The 22,296-nt window shown below is 44.4% G+C and overlaps 2 protein-coding genes across 13 annotated transcripts; both read left to right on the top strand.

Annotated features, from left to right (window-relative positions):
* The first annotated feature begins 133 nt into the window (after positions 1–133).
* Positions 134–6,773, top strand: anapc4 (anaphase promoting complex subunit 4). Its single transcript, XM_041040353.1, has 28 exons — positions 134–265; positions 968–1,102; positions 1,181–1,286; positions 1,379–1,511; positions 1,602–1,676; positions 1,763–1,789; positions 1,885–1,929; positions 2,051–2,135; positions 2,485–2,592; positions 2,713–2,883; positions 2,957–3,021; positions 3,151–3,193; positions 3,375–3,451; positions 3,543–3,643; positions 3,727–3,778; positions 3,877–3,932; positions 4,089–4,135; positions 4,208–4,264; positions 4,367–4,423; positions 4,504–4,597; positions 4,752–4,849; positions 5,026–5,087; positions 5,190–5,228; positions 5,321–5,422; positions 5,515–5,592; positions 5,711–5,878; positions 6,061–6,184; positions 6,404–6,773. The coding sequence occupies exons 2-28, from the start codon at positions 995–997 to the stop codon at positions 6,641–6,643; spliced, it is 2,418 nt and encodes an 805-aa protein (XP_040896287.1). The 5' UTR covers positions 134–265; positions 968–994; the 3' UTR covers positions 6,644–6,773.
* A 315-nt stretch (positions 6,774–7,088) lies between these two features.
* Positions 7,089–22,224, top strand: slain2 (SLAIN motif family, member 2). 12 transcript variants are annotated; one of them, XM_041040245.1, is made up of 10 exons: positions 7,089–7,785; positions 10,980–11,122; positions 15,694–15,861; positions 15,947–16,123; positions 16,215–16,568; positions 16,650–16,796; positions 17,977–18,066; positions 19,391–19,429; positions 20,226–20,433; positions 20,519–22,224. In XM_041040245.1, the coding sequence occupies exons 1-10, from the start codon at positions 7,301–7,303 to the stop codon at positions 20,580–20,582; spliced, it is 1,875 nt and encodes a 624-aa protein (XP_040896179.1). In that variant the 5' UTR covers positions 7,089–7,300; the 3' UTR covers positions 20,583–22,224. The 12 variants fall into 12 exon arrangements, with proteins under 12 accessions (XP_040896179.1, XP_040896181.1, XP_040896183.1 ...); XM_041040247.1 differs by having other exon boundaries at positions 17,980–18,066; XM_041040249.1 differs by having other exon boundaries at positions 17,983–18,066.
* The last annotated feature ends 72 nt before the right edge of the window (positions 22,225–22,296 follow it).

Raw genomic sequence — 22,296 nt, forward strand, 5'->3', positions numbered from 1 at the left:
ACATTACAAGAACGTTTGAACAGAAGGGCTCAGAGCCTTAGACGACATCGGCTCTACGTTTAGACAACTCAACTTCACTCATTCATTTACGAATCGCCCCCTGAACAAGTTTGACTTCTCGCGAATCCCGTTGCTCCACAGTGATTGGTCGACGGGAAAGTATGGCGCTGTCCGCGTAATTGTGAAAACATGATGAAGAAAAGCTTTGATTAAGTGTGTGGCAGGACAAAGCAGAGTGTGTTAGACACTCTCACATATCACCACGGTATGCTGCGCTCATTGTTTCGCTGCCTGTGAGGTTCAGCTCGGTGAAATTAGCCGTGGAGGTTTCTCTACATTAGCTGCTTCGGTTTGCTAACAAACCTGCTAACATTGGTACAGAAGCTTCTCATCTGTCAACTCTGAACAGTGAGGGAGAAAAGGTGCGGCTCATTCCCGCAGAGCGTTAGTTAGTTAGTTTGGCTTTCTAACACTGTGTAGTTTAGGTCGTGGCTCATAACACACGTGTTAGTACATGTATACATGTACATATATATTTATGTGCCAGTGGCATGTCTTTATACGCCTGCGTAATGATGTAGCTATCTGTTATTCTGAAACGGGACCTGAGGGAGGTACGACACTGGTAGCAAACTAACTTCAGATGAAATGAGACTCGACCGTCTGGGATTTTATTCAGCATAATATCGCGATATTCGTCTGAAACGGCGCGTGACTGCCTAATATTTACTTGACCGTCATATATAACGTTAATAACACTGAACAAAGGTTAAATATCTGATCAACCAGCTGTACTCCAGTGTAAAGACACAAGCAGATATGTTCATGTGTCAAGAAAGGATCAGCTGTCCTGTCTTCCTCAGGCACCAGTGACAGGGTTACATTATCACAGAAGAGGTTTCCTCAAAATATTAAAGTGTAGTTTTTCAAACTGAGAGCTAATGTCCATTATTTCTGTTTTCATTAGAACTGTTCACATTTACCAGCCCACACCATGCCCGCCTTTCGTCAAGTGGGAGAAAAGCAACTTCCTAACCCTGTACTATGTATGGCATGGTCTCCCAAACGGGATCTGATTGCTCTGGCCAACACAACTGGGGAGGTAGAAAAAATGAATTTTTATATATCCTAAAACGTTCTTTTATCGTTTTGTAATTTTATGGCTCCCATTTGTCCATAGTTGCTACTGCATCGCTTGGCGAGCTTCCAGCGTGTTTGGAGCTTACCACCCAGTGAGTATACTGGGAAAGAGATCACTGCACTTGCATGGAGACCTGATGGCAAAAGTAAGGAACGACTACATCCACCTCTCCCAGTTTTTGGATTGCTTGTTGATGGGATCATGGAGTTATATTTTCATCCTCTATTCAATCTCCAGTATTGGCCTTCAGCCTTGGAGACACCAAGCAGGTGGTCCTGTGTGGTGTTGAGAAAGCAGAGATCCTCCATGTGTTTCCAATGCAGAAACCTGTGACCTGCATGCACTGGATGGAGGTGACAGAGGAAAGCAGGTATGCGTGAGCCTCAGGGATCAAACCAGTGGCACAAAGGTTTCATTTTCAAGAATGATGTGACTTATTGGTCTTTTTGATGTGTTTCAGTGTCCTTAGCTCCTTTTACAATTCAGAAGATGAATCTAAACTTTTTCTACCCAAATTACCAACACTCCCCAAGAGGTAACAGTCGCATTAATTATACCTCATATTTAAAAAAAGGCATTTCCTGACTGAGTAACATTTGTCCAAACTGTTGTTTATCCCAGCTACAGCACAACATCAAAGATCTTCAGGTGAGACAGTATGTTTATGAATAATTCACCTGTCTTATAATAATTACGTAATGTTTCTGATAGCAGCTTAAAGTATTAATTTCACTGTGTTACAGCGAGGAAAAGTCTGATGAGATAATGAATCTCCTGGGAGAAGTCAGGTAAATTAAGCCCAACATTTAGGCAACACACAAAAAAAGCAATTTCTGAGTCATTTCAATAAAGTCTTCTTTTTAAGCTGGACTGTAAATGATTTCACTACTGCGTTTTGTTTCTGTGCAGGCTGAACGTACTTGTTCTCGGGGGAGATGATGGCTTTGTGGAGCTCTATGCCTACGGGATGTACAAGATTGCCACTTTAACAGGAGTAAGACTCTTTGATTCATACACGACAGTTATCCTTTGCATCTTCTGAAAGACTTTGATAAATCAAGTGTAGACTTATTGAGTACGAGTGAATAAAATGGAACAAATTAAAAAACAAATTTTGGCATTAAATATTACTGTGAAGTAGAATCTATACTATCTATACTACAAAATTTTAACATTGAATGTTTTACTAAAATTTTATTAGTCATGCAATAGTTGTAAAGGATTTCGTGTTTTTAGATTAAACACCATTGAATTGTACCTGATATTAGATCTCAATTAGTCATATCTGAACTATATTACAAAGAACTGTGATTGAACTATTGTTCCTTTTAATTTATTTAAAGGTGTCAGGAACGTGTCGCAGCCTGAGTCTGTCCAGTGATCTCAAGTCTCTCTCCATCATCACAGAGGTCAGGTCTGTCGACAACAACCCGCAGATCTGCTACATTCAGGTGAGATGCACGAATTGTCTTCATGTTCCATTTCCTGAAAACCTTCTTTTTTCTTTATGTCCTCCTCTAGGCTCTAACCTGCGTTTTCATTCTATTTTAACGTCTGTCTTTGTCTTCCAGCTGGACACTGGCTTGTTGTCCAACTGTCTGCCTGAAGTCACCAGGATGGCGCGCAAGTTCACCCACATCTCTACCCTGCTCCAGTACCTGCATCTCTCACTTACATGTATGTGTGAAGCCTGGGAGGACATCCTAATGCAGATGGATCTTCGACTCACTAAGTTTGTTCAGGTCAGTAGTCGTAGGTTGTTGTCCTAATTGGCTGATATAAGAAACCGCAAACAAATGTCTTTTTTCACCTTAGGAAAAGAACACAAGCACTCAGGTTCAGGATGAGTTTCTGGAGCTTTTGCTGTGGGGACAATCAAGGTGAGAAAAGAGCCTTTTCTATTTGCATATTATCATGTTACAATGCCTTGAATATCCTGTAGATGTAAAGAGTTTTAAATCATGCAGCATTTGTAATTTGCTTGCCGTTTGGTTTCTGCTTTCATGTAGCCCAGAACTACAAGCTCTTCTCATGAACCAGCTGACTGTCAAGGTGAGAGTAAGAGGTGGAGTAAATCCCTCTGTTCGGACTCAAACTTGATTTCATCTGCAGTTCAGATATCTGCTAATGACTTTTCTTTCTAGACACGTGTTGTGTTACAGATAAACTTTCTGGTATAGCAGCAAGTCACATCTCAGTTGCTTGTTGTTTATATTTTCCATTTCTATCATAGGGCCTGAAGAAGCTCGGCCAGTCCATTGAGTCCTCTTACTCCAGCATCCAAAAGCTGGTGATCAGCCACCTGCAGAGGTATTTTCAGCTCTTCACCTCTTTCCTCAGTGCTGCCTACAGCCTGAGTGTTTCTCATGTAAACTCTCTACCTCTGTTTTGCTCAATGTAGTGGCTCTGAGGCGCTGTTGTATCACCTCAGTGAGGTGAAAGGCATGTCCCTATGGAAGCAGAAGTTCGAGCCCCTAGGTCTGGATTCAGCAGCTATAGAAGGTATCATTTCCCTAACGTGCATGATGAGCAGAAATTCAGTCTTTTATCATCAAGAACCACATGTGTGTGTTTTGTGTTTCCAGGTGCTATCACAGCAGTGGGTTCCTTTTCTCTGAAAGCCAATGAACTTCTGCAGTGAGTTAAAAAATTCCCATTTGCACTGTGTTCTGTTTGGAATGTTCATGTCACTACACTGCTCTCTGTATAATCACTGCTTTTATTTTGTCGTTTAGGGTGATCGACAAGAGTATGAAAAACTTCAAAGCCTTTTTTCGGTGGCTGTATGTCGGTAAGAGTAAAAGTTAGTCTGTCAAATTACAGTGAAAGCTCAGGAGTGTGAGTTGTTGATGAGACATTTATGCAATTTGACATTCACTAGTTTGTAAGTTCCCAAGTATTAAGTTTTAGTTATTGCTTTTATGCTCAAACTTTTATTTCTCCACAGCTATGCTAAGAATGTGTGAGGAGCATGTACCACCAGAGCTCAACAAGGTGAGTTAGCAAAGTTTTTGAGAGAGAGAGAGTTGTGATTTTTTTTTTTTAACATGTTAATTTCTCCCTTAGATGACTCAGAAGGACATAGCCTTTGTGGCTGACTTCTTGTCTGAGCATTTCAGTGAGGTGAGATCAGCATATTAGCCCTGTAATGATATTTAAATACATTTAATCAACATTCTTATTACTTTTTACAAACCAAGTTTAAAATTCCCTCTGGTTTAACAGAATGAAGAACTCTTTGATCGCAAAGGAAAATATTTCAACGTGGAACGAGTTGGTCAGGTAAGTGATTTTGTTGTTGTTTCAAATGTTTTTCGACGGAGTGGCTGTATTTATATTGTCTGTCATATGGACATCTGTAGTACCTGAAGGATGAAGATGAGGACCTCGTGTCTCCTCCCAACACCAAGGGAAACCAGTGGCTGAAGTTTTTGCAGGAGAGTACGCACCTGAAGGGTGAGCGATGATCGTTACCTAAGAAGTGCAGAAAAATAGAGATTAAACAATTTGTAATTTTGTAACTACACTTTGAAATGAGGTTAAAGGATGTATGTGGTGCAAAATACCACTGTCATAACTAACAGATAAAATATGTGACTGGTTTATTTAGAGAGCCCTCTGCTGTTCGCTTCAAATCCACAAAAGTCTTTGCACTTTGTCAAGAGGATGATGGAAAATGTGATTGAGCAGTGTCTACAGAAACCTGCAGTGAGTTTTCAGCGAGTCATGGTTTCTTTACTTTCTCACACTTTTTATCTCTTTTTTTTTCCACAGTCACAATTAATCATCTAGTTAGTAATGTCAGTGGCCCTGACATTTAAAGCCTGGCCATTATTCTTCCACTGTACCTGTTGCTTATTCATTGTTTATTTATTTGCATGCAGGAGGTAATTGGGAAATCCATAAAACAGGCTGACTTTTTGCCCCTGTACGCTGTGCCAGAGAGGTATGATCTGATGTCTCTGTTAAAAATCTACATGATTTAAAACATGATTAAATCAGTGTGATTTCAGTTGTATTTATTTGTTCCTGTGCATTGTCTTTCCAGCTCTGAAAACACCCCGCGACTTTTTGAACTTCCATCTTTGTACGTACAATACAGACATCTGGGAGTTTCTCAATAATCTGTAACAGTAAAACACTTGTTTGCATTAATTACATTTCTTGGCTGTCACACAGGTGGAACGACAAGAAGTCCAAAATGCATTATGCTGTGTTTTGCATGCCAGATATTTCACCCCGCAAGCTCTACCTATTACGGAAAGGGACAGATCCAAACAGGTACATGTCACATGTCTGTGATTATACGTGCGTGTGTGAATTTTTTTTCGTATTTTGTCTTTTTTCTAACCAGATTTGTCTTGCTTGCACAGACATATTCCCAACAGTGTCATGTCGATTGACCTCAGCCACCATCTTGACAACAGGGATGATGATAATGCCGCAGCCCAGTCAGTGCCTCTCATGTCATTCCTACCATTTAAGTTGTTAAACAGACATAAGTTCAGACTTATTACTTGGCAGGTTAAGATGTTCCTGTCATAACGTACTTTGATTTTCCTTTTTTAGGTCCCATTACGTTTACAACTGCCTAGATGCTCGTTTCTATGACGATGAGATGCTAACTGTGGTCTTGGAAGGAGCAGAAGAAGACAACAGTAGGCATATCCTGGCTCAAATCCCTCTTGCTTCTACCCTGAGCTGTGAGACTGAATTCAACTGGGAGCCAAACCTCAGGTGTGTGTGTGTGTGTGTGTGAGTGTGTGTGAGAGAAAATGTCCCCTATATTCCTTTTGATGAATGCATAATCTAGGAAACATTTTTATGCTGCTTTACGAGAAGTGGTTTAGGCTACTCTCTAAAAGCAGCAGAGATAAGGCCTAACTTTAGGATGCTGCATATGTCACCTGTATTGTCAGGTTGGACCAGCAGAGCAGTGCCATCCCGTGCCAGGTCCTGGTGTTGGGGAATCAGTGGCGGGAACTGGAGAGCATGAAGGCACAGTTTGTAGCTGTCAATGGAATCCGCAAAGTAGCCTGTGTGGTAGGTCCAGTTATATCTATTACTTACCAATATATTTTTAGTGTGGGATATTATGTGGGATATAATGGACTCTGCTGCAATGTTCCTATATTTGTTTCAATGATAAGTAAGGTCAGGTGATCCATTGTCAGTGTTCTCACACTTCTCTGCCAGCGGAGTCATGCCTATGTACGAATGTAGTGGGCTGTTTCCAAACATCTGCTTTTTCTGTCCTGGCAGCTAAGTGCCAATCTGAGGCACATACGTGTATTTGAGATGGACGTAGAAGATGAGGATGAGGAGGGAGCTGACTCACAGAACGCCACTGCTGACCAGGATGGCCTGGAAAGTAGCATGACCAGCCAGGGACAGGGCGAGGAGAGCCTGGAGGCTGAAGGTAAAGCTGGAGAACATGGAGAGGATGGGTTTGAAAAAACCGAGGAGCATCTGGAGTCAGAAGAAGCCCTGGAACTCTCTTAAGACTGAGACACTGAAGGAAGCTCCACAAACAAAGGACTTGGCTCCATCTTTTGTTTTTCTTACGGAAGATTTCTTTTTACAACACTCTGAAAAATGTGTTTGTATATGAAAATAAACTGGTTTATGCTTATATTTGTTTGCGTTGTTTATTTTTTCTGCTTAATGTCTTCTATCTGGACAACCTGCAGCACTGTATTGCTGTAGGGTAATTCATAAAGTAGTCAGTAGTTATGACTGAATTATAAATTGATAACTTGACAGATAAATCAATAAACATTTGGGGGTTTCTACGTTTCTGTTGCAAAATAAAAACACAGAAACGCGTTTGTACCGGAGCGGATGTCCGTGAACGCGCAAATAGGTGTTGGTTACGTGCTCGGTCCCGACGCCGAACGCAGTGACGTGTGCTATCCGCCGCCTGTTGGTCTTTCACAGTTGGTGACGAGTGTTATGAAAATGGCCTCGACCCTGCCCGTGCGCACGAACAGCCGGAGAAGATGACGGCGCTGAGCTTTTTAAGTCGGTGTAACACCAAAGTGTCTTCTCTGAACACGTAGGGAACAGTGAAGCGAGCAAAGACAAGGAGGCTGCGGGCAAAGAAACGACTGGAAGTACCACAGACCACACCGCATATTTCCGTCGGGCTGAGGAGCCACTATGGAGGATATCAACTCAAATATCAACGCGGACTTGGAGATGCGGAAGCTCCAGGACTTGGTGAAGAAGCTCGAGCAGCAGAACGAACAGCTCCGGACCAGGTCCACGATGTTGTCCTCGTCCGGAGCGATGTCAGGGAACCACAGACCCCTCAGCGCCGGATACGACTCGTCGTCCCTGTCAGCGGGGATGGCAGCCGGTCTGGCCGGCTTCCCTGGGGTGGGGTTCGTCGGAACGGGAGGCTACGGTGGGCTGTTGGAGAATAACCGTTGTTTGAGCCCCAGGCTCTCTTACGACGGCATCAGCTTCAGGAGGGCGTATGAGTGTGAGGGGGCATCGGCTGCCACCTCTGTGTCGAGCATGAACTCACTTTATTCAGACACCGCCGGGAGCTTTACGGACGAAGGGGAGACGTCAATCCTAGACGAAGTGGAGATCTTAGATCTGGAAGACATGGACTGTCTAAACGAAGACGAGGACAGCTGGTGAGTGACAGGCTTGCGTTTGGAGGTGTCTCGCCTTTTACAGCCCGTGTCTCTGTCTCCGGTACGGGCTGACGGGTCTAATTGCCCGGGCACAGCTGTTCTACACGTTAGCCACCGCGACAAACGCCTGACATGAACAGTTCTTCTCAGTAGCTCGCCTCAAACCTGAAGTCATCTGCGCTGAAGAAGCCTCATTGTGAAACACTGACGGAGGGATGTTGTTTTGGCCAAGTCATGTGGGCGATGCCATGTCCTTCTGCGTCTCTGTTACCGTAATAGACGTGCTTTGTCAGGCAGTCAGGGCCGAATCTCTTTCCATTACCCCTCACCTCACTTGCAGTTTGTGCGTTTCTTTCTGAGGCCGATCATTAGGCCTCTGAGGCTCCGGCTCTCAGCTGTCATGACCCTGCCTGAGGTCCCTGATCATCTGTTGAGCCGTTTTTGGTGCTGTGATGTGGCAGATTGCTTGGCTTGTCACGGCAGTGGTGGCAGAAGATCAGTGTGTACAGTTTAAAAAAAAAAAGAAAAAAGTTGTTTTGCTGCCCAGCAGCCATGTGGGAGAGGTAGCCATGGTTATATTCCTCCTCTGAATTCCCTTCAGCACAACAGTTGGCACACAAGCTACAAGTGCTCTGCAGCACCAAGTGAGAAAGGCAAGAGTCCGCTCATTGTGTGGGAATTAAAGCTATGTCACTGTCATAAAGCTGATCATACAAACCACAGCGATCAGTAACATAAAATGGTCACGCGGAGTGCGGACATGGATGATCATGTAGGCCTAAATGTTTTCAGCATTATCCTGATAGCCCACACGTCCATCCATACTCCTCCTATAATCTCCTGCCACTACTTTGTGTTTTTTTTTTATTATTTCCACCAGTGCTGAGCATATAGATATTTTTAGAGTAAGGTGGCTTTGCATAGATCTAAGAAGTGCAGTCTTTGAAACTCCAGAATATGATTGGATTTGTCTAAATCTCTCCTCTCATCCCGAATCGAGGAAATCCTGTGAAAAGGCAGAGTTACACATCGAGATTAGTCTCCCTTACACAGCTCATGTCAGACACGGAGTCTCGGTAGGCGAGCACACAGAAGGTCTGTCAGGATAGAAATGGAGCAGTTACTGACTGTACATGAGTGTAATGACAGGCCTTCCATGGGAGATGGTCCTTGTTATCTGTCTTGTCAGGAGGGGTTTATCTGATTTGCGTCTTTTAGGATAATGACACTGTAATAACAACATTGGGACGTAGCTCCTGCTGCACCTTAATGACAGTCACTAAAGTCACTACAGAGGTAGATCATATTTGGTTGAACGCCAACGCACTGGATTTATCTGGCAGTCAGCGACAAATCATCGTTGTAGGGAAAAATATAAGAAGAATGGTCTCTACAATAATGAGTACATATAGCTAACAAAGGCAGACCATGACAAAGCAGAGCATTATAACCTATAAGTCATATTTCATTAAGTGTTTTGTATTTGATCTTGACCCATTGTCCCAAGTCTTCCCTCCGTTGCCCGCAGCAGCGAGCCTCTTGCCAGCGACTGAGCCTTTGACATCAGACCACTTTCAGACATTGCTCACTCATGCCCAACAGAGCCAGTCTCATTACGCCCTGGCTGTTTGTCTGCTCTCTGGATCAGATTGATATCTGGGATTACTCTGTAGTGCCGAGCTCTGGCCAGCTCCTGTCATAGACTCCTGTAATCCCTGAATTAGCCTCAGACTGGATTTAAAAACGCTGCCGGCTCCTGCAGTGCTCGGCCTGTCAATAGATGCTCGTCATAGTCCTTCTCCCACGTGTGGACTCGACACATATCATTGTTTCAGAGCAGGCAGGTCATGTATGTCATCAGACGTGTCGTCTCTGTTAGCCAGGGATTTAGTCAAGTCAACACAAAAATTAGTCAACACAAAAATAATAACCAACAAAACCATAAACAATAAAAAAAAAAGCTGCTTTCATACTTTAGTGCAGGGGCCAGCCTGACACGCAGAGGAAGAGGCCCAATCTCCTCTGTGCTTCAGACTGGATCCTGGGACAACCATAAGCTACTGCTCAGTGGACCTGAGTGACCTTGATGACCTGAGAGCATTAGAATGGTTGAATAAAAGATTGGTAAAGGGCAGATGCAGTGCTGTGAAGGGCTTTAAAACCAGACTGGAACACCTCAAAGTGCCACAGACGACTGCAACGGGATGAGCACAGCTGTCTCCAGAAACTTTGAAAGGAGCAGGAGTTTTGAGATTGGTCTCAAATCGGGGAGGACTGAAGCGTCCAGATTGAATTTTAAACGACGAACATTGTGTTGATAAACAATGAAGGTGTGCAGCCCCGGATTTCAGGCTCGTAGCTCTCTGCGCTGGCTTGCCTCCGTCGTAATGTTTCTGCTTTCATCATGAAAGGCCTCTTGTATGGCTGCAACAGAGCTGACAGCTGCTGACTCAGATTTCTCTTCTGAGTGGAAACTCTTCCCTTCACTCTCTCTTTTCTCTTCTCAAAAGGTTAAGAATAAACAGGCATTTGTATTACTTGTATTTCGTGCAGCTGACAAACAGGGATTAATGGGCAATTCAGTTACTACTCTGCAGCCTTATTTTAAACCTCGATGTGTTCCCATCAGTATTAAGAGGGTTTGGCAGTTACAATCAATGCAGCTGACTAAGTGCTGAACGCAGTACCTTTTCAGACGCTTTGAGCCGGTGACAGTTGTTCATTCTTAGAGTTTGCTGCAGCAGGAACTCGGAGGTTGCCGTGTCCTCACTGCTTGTTGTGACCCCAGAGACACAGAACGCTGGTTTCTGCAAAATCAACACATGCAACGTGAATTTTAAGAATCAAGATTATGTTTATGAGTTGAAAAAAAAATAAATATCTGCAAGTCACCAAGTTTCCAACTGGTGGTGTTTTTTTTTTAGCAGAATGTTAAATAAATGACAGGCCCCAGGATTTCACGTATTTAAGTGTGAAATCGATCTGCACAGCCACATAAATGCCTTTCTGCTGCAGTGTCACTGCCCCTGCAGCATTCTGTGATAAAACACTGCCCAAATACCAGTTATCCCCGCCACTGGTCAGTTGTTATTAGAGGGGGACGATGTTTACGTTGCTGTAATGATGGCTGGTATTGCTTTTATGTACTCGCAATACACTGTGTCAATTTTCTCTTTCTGTTTACGTTTTCCCAGGCTGTATGAGACGAAACTGAACAGTCCCCTGCAAAAAGCCTTGAGTCCTATCGTGTGGTGCCGGAAAGCTCTCGACAACCCCAGTCCCGAGATGGAATCAGCCAAGCGGTCCCTCATCCACAGACTGGACCTCACCATGTCGGGTAAACAACGCCTCTCAACATGCGACATGTCGTCTCACCCTGGCAGCAGCAGCAGTATTAGAAACAATAACAACAATAGGGAAACACTTAATTGATGGATTGAGTGAATCTTTACAAAGACTTTATTTTCGTGGTTGTGTTTAAAGTCTAACTAAACTTGCACTCAGATAAGAATCTGACTACAATAAAACAACGTAGTTCCTTAATCCTGACTTCCACAAAGTGTTGCATCGTACACGTGGAGGCGCAGAACTGAGTGAAACAGCAGTGATTTTCCACAGCTGTGCCGAGCAGCTTGTTAGTGTCAGTCTCTAACAGAATATTTACTCAAATGCAAACAGTCAGTTGTAAATCATTGTTGCATATAATGAAAAATGTATAATTATTGATCCAGCAAAGTAGAGCTTGTTCGTAAATGCAGAAATAGCTCTTCTTGCTGGCTGGATAAGAGGGGCTCATAAGTGTAGTGAAGATTGTTGTCATTACTTAGTGCTTTAATCTATGGGAGTGAGCCTCTTCCGTCATCTTATGGCTTCCTTTCATTGATTGTTAAAGCGCAAGAAAACGCATTTCTAAAAAATTACTATGAAAAATAGATTACTCCGATCATTTATTTCTTCTTCTCAACCACTGTTACAAACAAAGCACTGATGCATCGATGACTCATCATACATGTCCTCGTGTGTAGTTCAGCTTCCCTCAGTCTGACAGGAAGTTGAAGTACACTCATGTACCTGTGTGGTGGGTAACTGGGTGGTAGAGGCTGTGGTTTTATGAGATGTGATACTGGGTTAAATGTGACATGCAAACATAAATCTGCACAGGTCATCAGATGATTGGGAGGCTGTTCGTGCTACTCCTTCGATCAGTGTGTGAAGAATAATCCATAATTCATATTTCACCATGGGGTATGCTAAATATTTATCGTTTTGGGCCATATGATTGCACCTAGGTGCTTAGGGCATGTACAGTATTCACTTATTTATATTTACATCTGTCAGCATTTTTCTCCTTTCTTGGTACCAAACTTTTAAACTCGTGTTATAGTGGAAGACCTGTCTCTGCTCTCCCATCAGTATCTACTGATCCAGCTGCCACAGCTGGATCAGTGCGTAGTTGGATTTATCTTGTGGTGAACGGCAGAGCCGCTCAGGAGAGGAGCTCTGTACTTCTGCTGCTGAAAAACAAATGTTTTTAAACCGTTAAGCTCCACACTGGGAATTCACAATAGTTAAAAATTGTAAACACTATATTACTGCATTCATTCCAACCAAAACATATCACCCAGGTCTACCTAACCTTCAGTCCTTTACACTGTGTCTGTTCCACTAATTATAGGCCTTCCCTCAGTGAGGAGGACAGGCCTCAAATCCTCACAGCTAAACTGAGCAGGGTCGTTTCCATTTTGACAGCGGTATGCCCATGTGACACTTAGATCATGTTGAGCAATAGGCCGCTGAAGGTTGTTCGCTGGGGGAGATGTGAACTTCTCTGTTGTACAAGAACGTGGACTGCACCTGGACACACAGACAGCTCCGCAGCCAAAGAGACTGACAGTTGTTTATAGCTTTTGTCCGTCTCACGTTTCACAGATCAAATTTGCCGTGTGAACATGTAAATGGGGGGAAAAAGCAGCTGTACTTTATGACTATGCTGAACTGTCCACGTAGCCTAAGGTGACCGTCTGTAAACAAAACAGCGTATCTGTCTAGCGTCTGACTAATACTACAAATAACGAGCCACTTGAGTCGGATTTAAGGGAGCACGCTCGTAAGTGGTGACATCATCACTGTAGGTGTGGGGGGAGGATAACGTCATCCTCCATGGGACCTGAAAAATATCTCCTTTGTCACTGATGCGACCCATCCCACTCCTCTCACTTCTCCTCTCGGGTTGGCACTGGTGTTGTCATCGCTTCCACAGAGGCTCGCAAAAAAGCAGAACCACTAAAATCCTTGTGGTTCACTGGAGAAATGAAACATTAAAGATGAGGGATTGGTAAAGATTTTTGTAGAAATTTTCTTTTTCCGCACACGAAGGCTTTGGCAGCTCTCTCTCAGCGCTTCATTCTGAGAGCATTCGGGACTGTGAGTGAAAGGGAGGCTCGCCACAGACACAACTTCATGGCTCCTGGCTACTCTAGCAGGAGCATGCAAACATGGTTGCCATGGCGTTGGCTGAGTTTGTGTCAAAGGAATTGCAAAGAAAAAAAAAAAACTTGTGGATGTGAGGAGCTGAAGCGAAGACACTCTTGTCCTAAGACGTCACACCTGTGAAGTTGATAGAGGTGTTGTCTGTCTAAACACTGTGTCTGTGCCAGCCCATGCAAACGTGCACACATATTTTAAACATGACCTTAGTGACCAAGCCTTTTGTCTGTGCACACCCTGTTAAAATCATATCCCCACATGACGTGCCTCTGTTATATAACCAACAGGGAGGAGACGGCTGCGGGACAGCTGACTGTACTAACCTGACTACGCAACTTTCTTCATTTCAGGCAACCCTGATAAGCAGACACAACATGTGTTGCCAAGCCTGAACAATTAAAAGTGTTGGTGCTGCTTTGTCAGCTGTCCTACGCTGTTGATCCAGTGCGCACACAATACCTAAGAGGTTCAAACAAACCACTGTCACGTAGCTGACCTGCCCTGTTTCTGATCAACCTCACACTCTACAGTTAGTTCACCTCCTTCTTGCATGTCTCTGCCAGCTTTCTCCCTTTTTCTCTTTCATTTATAAAAAGCCTCTCTGTTTGCTCTTCTCTTGTGATATGCTTGAAGCTGTCTGCAGCTGTTTTAAACCATTCTTTCTCATGTTTAGCTTTTTTTTTTTTTTTTAATACCGAGTAGATCTCAATGCCAGACTTTGTCTTCAGTTTCCTCATCAGCATTTAAGCCGTGTGCTGGCTCACTCAGGAAACTGCCCTGAAGTTTCCACAGGCTCAAAAGCCAAGACGGAAAATCCTCTAATACAGTTTCATATCACAGTAAACAGAAATGACATCAGTCACAGCGGGTAGGAACAGCAGTTCTTCTCTCTTCTTTTGACCTGTCTTTTTGCTTTAGGACATGAGGATTTGAGGACACTCTATTTTGGTTGGTCCCTGTGCTACAGATCCCTTTAGGATCTCTATGATAGGACACGCTGTCATTTAAGCACCTCCACGCTGTGAAACACATCGAGCTGGGTTCACACGGGCTGCAGCAACAAAGCGTCCACTGGTTAAACGTGCTCAGTGTTACAGAGCTACGTGTTGCAGTGTTGTTGACATTCCTCAGTAGCTGACCCGTGCAGATGCTACCAGAGTGGTCATGATGGTATTTCCTAAATAATGCAGGAGGACAGAGTGCAGAGCACCAGGAGAGAGGGAGAAAGTGAAAGGAGCAACGTTGAAAGAGGAGGTAGCTGATCTTAAAAGGCTCCTTTCCAGTCACCACCCAGCTGTGTAAACACATCCAGTCAGAGAGAGGGAGAGAGAGAAGGAGGGAGAGAGTGAGAGGGAGAGAGGGATGGGTAAATGAGTGCACTCCAACCATCCAAACCACCAAACTATCCCAGTGACCAGCAGCCTGTCCAGAGTCTGATCTCATGATTGAGAGCAGGGACTCTGCAGAGTGGAGCGTTTGACTGCAGCCTCGCTGGGTTCCACAGAGGACAGCATTGTGCGCTGACCGTGTCTGTGGATTGAATGGGATGTATTGTGAAGTGTTTCTCCCGGCTCACGATGTAGGAGCTCTCTGTTAGGCCCACATTCAGCATACGGTGTCAGAAACCGGACCAGACTGCCAGCACACTGCAGAGCTTTCATAAAGGTGCCGGCTATCAGCAGACACTGCTGGGGCTGTATTCAGACGCTGGGATGGCCGACAGACTTCATCAGGGTCTTTTACGAGGCACAGTGCATAGACGGAGTGTGTTAACATACTGGACCGAGTGCTAAGTTTCCAGCTGCCGATTCCTCCCCACAGATGCAGCATCTGGCAGCTTGTAGGCTGCCTGCACCTCATCGATTATTCCACCGATCACTCACTAATACATTTATTGTTCTCGGTTCAGGAAGAAATTTTAAAAATGATCAGACTGACGATTCTCCCACTGTGGAAGCAGAATTACTGGAGCTCTGGTGCTGAAAGCTTTAATTCACTGTTCCTACCAGAACAATATTACACTGATCTGTTAGAAAGAAGAAGTAAATCAGCTTAAATAAAGAAATAATGAAGTTTCCGTCTAATAAGCAATGACTCAGTACACCACCATGAATATTAGTGCAGCCATAGAGTAAGAACACAACAACTGAGCATATTAAATGTTAATAATTGCAGAATTTTGTTGTGACGGTTTAATGACTGTCGGGCTAATCTCAATCAGCTTCTACAAAGTGAATTGTTTATCTTCAGACTAAATACTTTTCTTTTGTCTGAACTAATGTAGAGAAATGTTAAAGAGCGACCGGCTGTTTGCATCGCAGGGTCCAAAACTGTAGAGTAACAATCTGTCTGAGGACATGTGGACTGCAGAGACTCTCGACCTTTGGACTGATATTTTCACTCTGCTCTGTGACTCTGCAGCCAACAAGCGCAGGAGCCTGTATGGAAGCCCCTACAACCAGCAGAGCTACGGAAGCCCGTACAGCACAAACGCAGCCAACAGCCCCTACAGCAGTGGCTTCAACTCCCCCTCCTCAACCCCCAGCAGAGTGCCCATTGTCAGACAGCAGCTGATGCCTGGGAACGCAGGTACGGAGCTCTCAGTGGTTCAGTAACAGTTACAGATGATCTGATGTTGTTCGCGTGGCAGAATGTTCACAGATCGTTTCCTCAGCAGCACACCAGCGAAACGCAGCAGCGGACAGGAATCCTCCGCCGGTTAGTCCACAGTCATCAGTGGACAGCGAGCTGAGCACCTCAGAGATGGATGAGGACTCAGTGGGCTCCTCCACTACCTACAAGCTCAATGATGTCACTGATGTTCAGATATTGGCGCGCATGCAGGAAGAGAGTACGTATCTGTACCACGGTCTCCTTCTTTAGCATTGTCCAGTTTTCTGTGTCCAGACCGTTTTGTTTACAGCTTAACTGTTTGTCCTCAGGTTTGAGACAGGACTATGCTGCAACAGCATCCAGACGGAGCTCGGGCTCGTCCTGCCACTCGTTGCGGCGCAGCACCTTCAGCGACCAGGAGTTAGATGCACACAGTCTGGAGGACGAGGAGGAGGCGGTCCACCCGGCCTTCCACCTGCCCTCCAACCGCTTCAGCCCCTCCCCTCGACACTCTCCCCGCGTCTCCCCCAGGAATTCGCCCCGCTCTCGCTCCCCGGCTCGTTCTATTGACTACAGCCACAGCCGCGGCTCGCCTCAGCCCATCATCAGCCGCCTGCAGCAGCCCCGCCACTCGCTGCAGGGCCACGGGCACGACCTGCAGACCAACGTGGTGAAGAACGAAGGTAAACAGAGCAGAGATGGACAACGTATCACACACACAGACTATCACTGTGAGCTAACTCCCTCTCGTCCTGCTCTTGTAGAAAAGCTGCGTCGTAGTCTTCCCAACCTCACACGCTCCTCGGCAGCGGCAGCCCAGGCCCCAGAGCCCGTCAAGAACAGCCGCAGCTGCGAGTCCAACCTGCAAGTGCCAAACGGCGGCTCTCCTCGACACCAGAGCCAGTCTGCTCGTGAGTATCTACAAAAAACAAAAACTTCCCAAAGTTGTAAACAAATCTTCAGCCTCAGTAACACGCAGCCTCAGATTGTCTGATGTATTATTGATATCACAGTGTTGTCTGCTGACAGTATATTAATATTTGTTTTGCTCTCACAGTGCGCTGAACATTCAGCAACATGACAGGCTGTGTCACCTCTTGTTAGTCATAGTGCGAGTGGGAATCCTGTTAATCCCTCCAGCTACACCTACAGTATTCGGGCTGTGTTGCTTTGTCGTGCCATGGCTTTGGTGTTTGGGGATCCTCTCTGTCTTTGATCACTTTCAGTTATAATATCTTTCATTGACACGCATCCTTCCTCTCACTGTCTTGGCGTAACTTTCACTTCAAAGAAACACACTCATCCTGCAGAATTAGTGCATGATGGCAGCAACACTGAAAATCCACAGCGACTCCTGGTGTCAGTGACACTAACGTTGTTTTACATTTTCTCTCCGCGGGTTTTATGTTTTTTAAGAGCTTTGGATCCCGCCTCTTTGTATCTGCTTTAATCCTGTAATGGAAGATAAAGGTAATGGTGTTGTCCTTAATCCAGAAACAGTAATCCCTCTCTGTTACAAGAGGCAGAGAGGGCTGGGGTCAAAGGGCAGGTTTCAGCTGGTTAAACGTGTAGTAGCTGCCTTGATCCTGTCTCACCCGGCCCTGTCAGGGACACGGTGTTCATGTGGCCTGAGCCTTTGGACCTTCTATGCATCAGTTTTCAGCTGAGTCTTTAGATTTTTATTATGTGTATACTTAATCTTAACAAACTGTAATCCTGTGGAGAGGTTTGCTATCAGGACAGTTGTATTCATCCTTCCTGTCCCTCTGAGCTTTGGCTGTACTCGGCATGTGAGACACCTGAATTCCTGCCTGTCTCTCACTGTCTTCTCTTCACTGTAAAGCATGTGCAACCCAAACCAGCCTCCTTTTCTCCAGCTGTGCTGAGGCTGAGGGTAGATTGGCTGTTCCTCCTCCACCTTGAACGAAGCTGCCCATTAATGTTTGGCTGTAGAGCCCTCTAGTGGCCTCAAACTGCACCTTGGGCTTGTGTGGCCTTTGAGTTCCTCAGCGGCCCCTTTTCACTTCAGTACCTGTGAACCTCGGGCAGAGTGAAGTCTGACTCCTGTGCTGAAATGTACCTGTTTTCCAGCAGCAGCAGCTCAACTCCCAAGATACTCGACCCCCTCTCGCTCCTCCCCGAAACCCAAACAGCACCTCCAAAGCCCAACCGCCCTGCGAGGTAACAGCCTGCTCCTAAACCAGCTGGAGGCTGTGAGATCAAGCTCACACAACACAGACACACGCACAGTTTACGGTGTACTATATACACACAAAGCATGGACTACTGGTGCACATTAAATGTAAGTGATGAAATAGCCATAAAGTATGGAGCTGAAATGGATCTGAGGAAGGTGCATTAATGCACTGACTGTCAGCAAACTGTGTGAGGTTACTCTGAGTGCAGCTTCAGCTGCTGCAGAGCAGGCTGACTGTTGACAGAGAAAAGCTTCAGTATATAACTAACTCCCACAGGTGACCCCCCCCCCCCCCCCCCCCCCACACACACACACACATACACACACATACACACACACACACACAAAGGCTTTAACATTCACACTTTAAAGTAGGGGCTGATTGATTTGAGGACTGCGTCGAGCTGCGTCTGTCAAAACATAAAAATCCATCACGAGAGCTCAGCGATGTCAAAGCAGTGATTTTTTTTTTTTTTTTTTTGCTGTTGCTGGTCCATGGGAGACAATAAGAATCAGATCTGTCTGACTACACAACAACACAAGTGTCATTCATGTCTTTTTTTATAGGCACCTTAACCTTGACTCCATTACAAAGACTGTAGGCATTCCTGTTTTCTCTGTATCACCGGCAAATATCATACGGCTACTCGAGTCATGTTGTCATCATTACATAGCATTTAAAATCGCTTTAAGTACTAATGCGGCCCTGTTGGCTGCTTTGTCTTTGTGCATTTTATGTGATGTGCTTATATTTTAAAATAAATAGTCAACCTAGAATTTTTATCATGTTTACAAAACAATTAGCAGTTTTTCAGCAGCGTCATCTGCTGCTTCCTCGTTGCTCAGTCAGTCATACAATGAGTCGGCAGCCTTCATCAACATTTCCCCCATAAACAGCCTGTTTAGGTAAATTAACTGGTTAAATGTGATAAAGTTGGCCATCGAATTCATTTTGTAATCTGGGGAAAAAAACATCTAAAAAAAAAAGTGATTAAAAACAGTCATTTTTTTCCATGTGTTAATATATTTGTTGCATCCAGTTTTTCCTTTACAGTGAAAAGTTTTTGTATTCTATACAAACTTTGTGACTCACAGTGGATCTGCCACCGTCCATGCACACACTCACAGGGATGTACACAAAACCTCACCTGCCATTTCAGGCGAGTTGTGCTTGCTGCTCACATGAAGGTCACGGTTTGTTAAAACAAACAAACAGGCAGAAAGTGACACCACATTACAGCCCATCCTCAGCACCTTCCTCCCACCTCTGAATTAAGGCCTGTCTCTGTTGTCTTCGTCTTTGTCTAGTCCCACTCTCCTGTTGCTTTGGAGAAGAAGGTGATTTCAGTGAGTATTCACTGAGGGTTTCCACCTTTTTAAATATTGTGATTGTGGTTCCACGCCATGGTTGTATTGATGTTGTGCTGCGATATGTGCCGCTGGTTCTCACTAGTTTATGCTGTGTGTGTTTCACCCCATCCTGTCAACACATCCAGAATCACAGCAGGCAGCTCTGTCAGTCGGCCTCATCTCTTAATTTACTAATAGTTTCTAAACTTTCATTGTAACAGGTTTGGCTTCATTTGTAAATTTGTGATGGACATTGTTAGTCAGGACCTAAATGTTTCCCTCTTTCAAATAGTTTTTTGTATGTAGGCATCATATTTACACTCAGCTGGCAGTTTATTAGGAACATCCAGCTAAAACTAAACAGTCTAATACAACGGTCTGCAGTAAATCCTCCCTCAGGAGGGTTATAATCAAACAGATTCAGAGAGCTGCTGCTGAACTGTACTGTGTTTAATACACAGAGGGGTTTCTGTTGTTTAGCCCGCCCTCACTGATATAAAAGGGATGATGGACAAAGTAACAGAGACACTTGTCTGTGTAACACCACAAAGCGCAGCCACTAAAATGATCAACACAACCCGAACATGGCAACCATCATGAAGGACTGTATCAGACTGCATTAGTTTTAGCTGTTTAACCTAATAAACAGCTGAGTGTATATCTACCTCACACCATTGTGCTCTTGATCATTACTTCATTGTTAAACTACTGATAGACTGAAACCTATAGAAACACATTAAGATGAACCTAATCCAGTTTCACCTGCCTGAATTCCTGCTCTGCCTGTCTTTAGTCCCCTCTCCCAGTAAGCTGCGGACACCCGCCACCCCGTCCCCGCTGGCCTTGAGGCAGCCGGTAAAGGCCACATCCAACCCTGGTTCTGCCAACTCCACCCCCACCCGCTCCCTGGCTCCTCCACGCAGTGGCCTGCCCCGTCCCAGTGCTTCTGCAGGAGGGGGTATCCCTCTGCCTCGCAGCAAATTGGCCCAGCCTGTGCGCAGGTATGTAGACCACAGACACTGAATGACAGATATTAGTGTAGAAAAAACGTACCCAGCATTGAACCTTGAATCTTCTCCCTCTCAGATCTCTTCCTGCTCCTCGGACTTACAGCGCCACGGGTGATAACTGGAGAGAAGGTTGTTACTGAGGCAGGCCAGCAGGGGGCTCTCCAGTCAAACTATCAACACAAGGAGGCAGACATTACAACATGGCACTTTATCTACCTAGATAACTTTTACAGTGGAGACAGAAAGTGAGAGACTATGTCCCAGAAATATATACAATTCAGAAATCAAAAACAAGGAGGGGGACAGTGTCCACATCGTATCAAAGAGGACCTCCCATCGTGTTTCTCTGCGGGGACTGGCACTGGAGGGGTCAGGCATGTTGCGCAAACAGCCCATAAAATGCCAAAGAAACCAGCCCGACTCCAGCTCCGCCAACAGAGGACACATCACCTGCCTTGGTTTGACTGCAGTCCTGTGTCAGACAGTCATATCACTACATCGCCCAGCTTTCCTCCCGCTCCTCTGCCCTGTCCTTCTTTCACCTCCCTCAGGTTGAAATGTTTCCACGCATTTCTCTCTTTATGCTCTGTGTTTAACAGATGTCGGTGAGCGATCTCTATGATGATGCTGTGCAGGTGAACTGTCCCGTAATGTTAGAGAATATTCGATGTCTTGCAACAGTGAAAAGCACCTCGGTGTGGGTATGACATTTAACAATCTTTCCTCTTGTAAAATCAGCCAGAATGTATGCACATTGTTTTGGAAATTATTTATTCAAATTATTTAAGAAGTGTATGTCCAAACATCCATATCAGTATTTTTATTTTAAGATTTCAATTGTTTAAAATGTACGTTTTGAACCTCAATTGCTAAATTTCCAAAGCCTTTTTTTTTTCTTTGTTTTCATCGTGTCCAGTCAGGACTTGAGAGAAACCCGGGTGATTAACGACGCCTCGGCCAAAGCCTCTGTTCCGACCTGTGCCACAGTTTGCTAAGATTATACGTTTCCATCAAAGTGCTTTGATTAGTTTCAGAGTTTTTTCTGATGTCCCAAACAAAACAATCTTCATCTTTTGAGAAAGAAAGCTGAGCTCGAAAATATATTTCTTCCCTGTTCACCCAGTTCAGCCAGTGAAACCAAGAAATCTTTGATGTTGTTCATTAAACTCCCACATCAGATTTGTCAGTGTGTATCATTCATGCCATGGAAAAAAAAAGGAAGAATATCTTGAGTAAGATGACAGGCTGAATAAATTTTAGCTGGCTTTTTCCTCTTGTGCTATGAACATAAACCAAAAGGTGTGCCAGCGTTAGGGAAGGTGTCCTGGTGATTGGTGTGGTGGGTGTTCTTAAACTAGTGCCTATAATTTAAATTTTCACTTGAGTTTGAACATGGTGTTTTTGTATGTTTATCATTTTGTGCCAATTTCTTGATTTGCCAATATTATTTGCGGTTTTGCATCTCTGCTTGACTGATTTGCTTGCCTGGTTGCTCTTTTATTTTGTAATTGAATCAATACATTTTTAATTGCTTTAAGAAAATGTTTAAAATGCGCCTTCATATTTATAACTAATTACTCATTCTGTAAATGAAACTATTTATTAAAGAGAGAGGTGCCTCTGTCAAAGTTCACATTCAGTGGAAAGCTAGAACGAATGTTGCTAAAACACATGCCACACCTTTTGTGTGAAAGTTTTTGTTATTGAACTTTTTTTATATCCACAAACATGACATTCGGTTTCCCTGTGTAAAGTCACATTTCAAATAAAAGCTGAAAAGTTGTCCTTTTGAATTTTTCTTTTAACTAATGCAGCTTTTAAAACAATAAAGGGACTTTTTTTCTGAATTCCTTT

This window comes from Toxotes jaculatrix, chromosome 6 (assembly GCF_017976425.1).
Source record: "Toxotes jaculatrix isolate fToxJac2 chromosome 6, fToxJac2.pri, whole genome shotgun sequence".
NCBI classification, from domain to species: Eukaryota; Metazoa; Chordata; class Actinopteri; family Toxotidae; genus Toxotes; species Toxotes jaculatrix.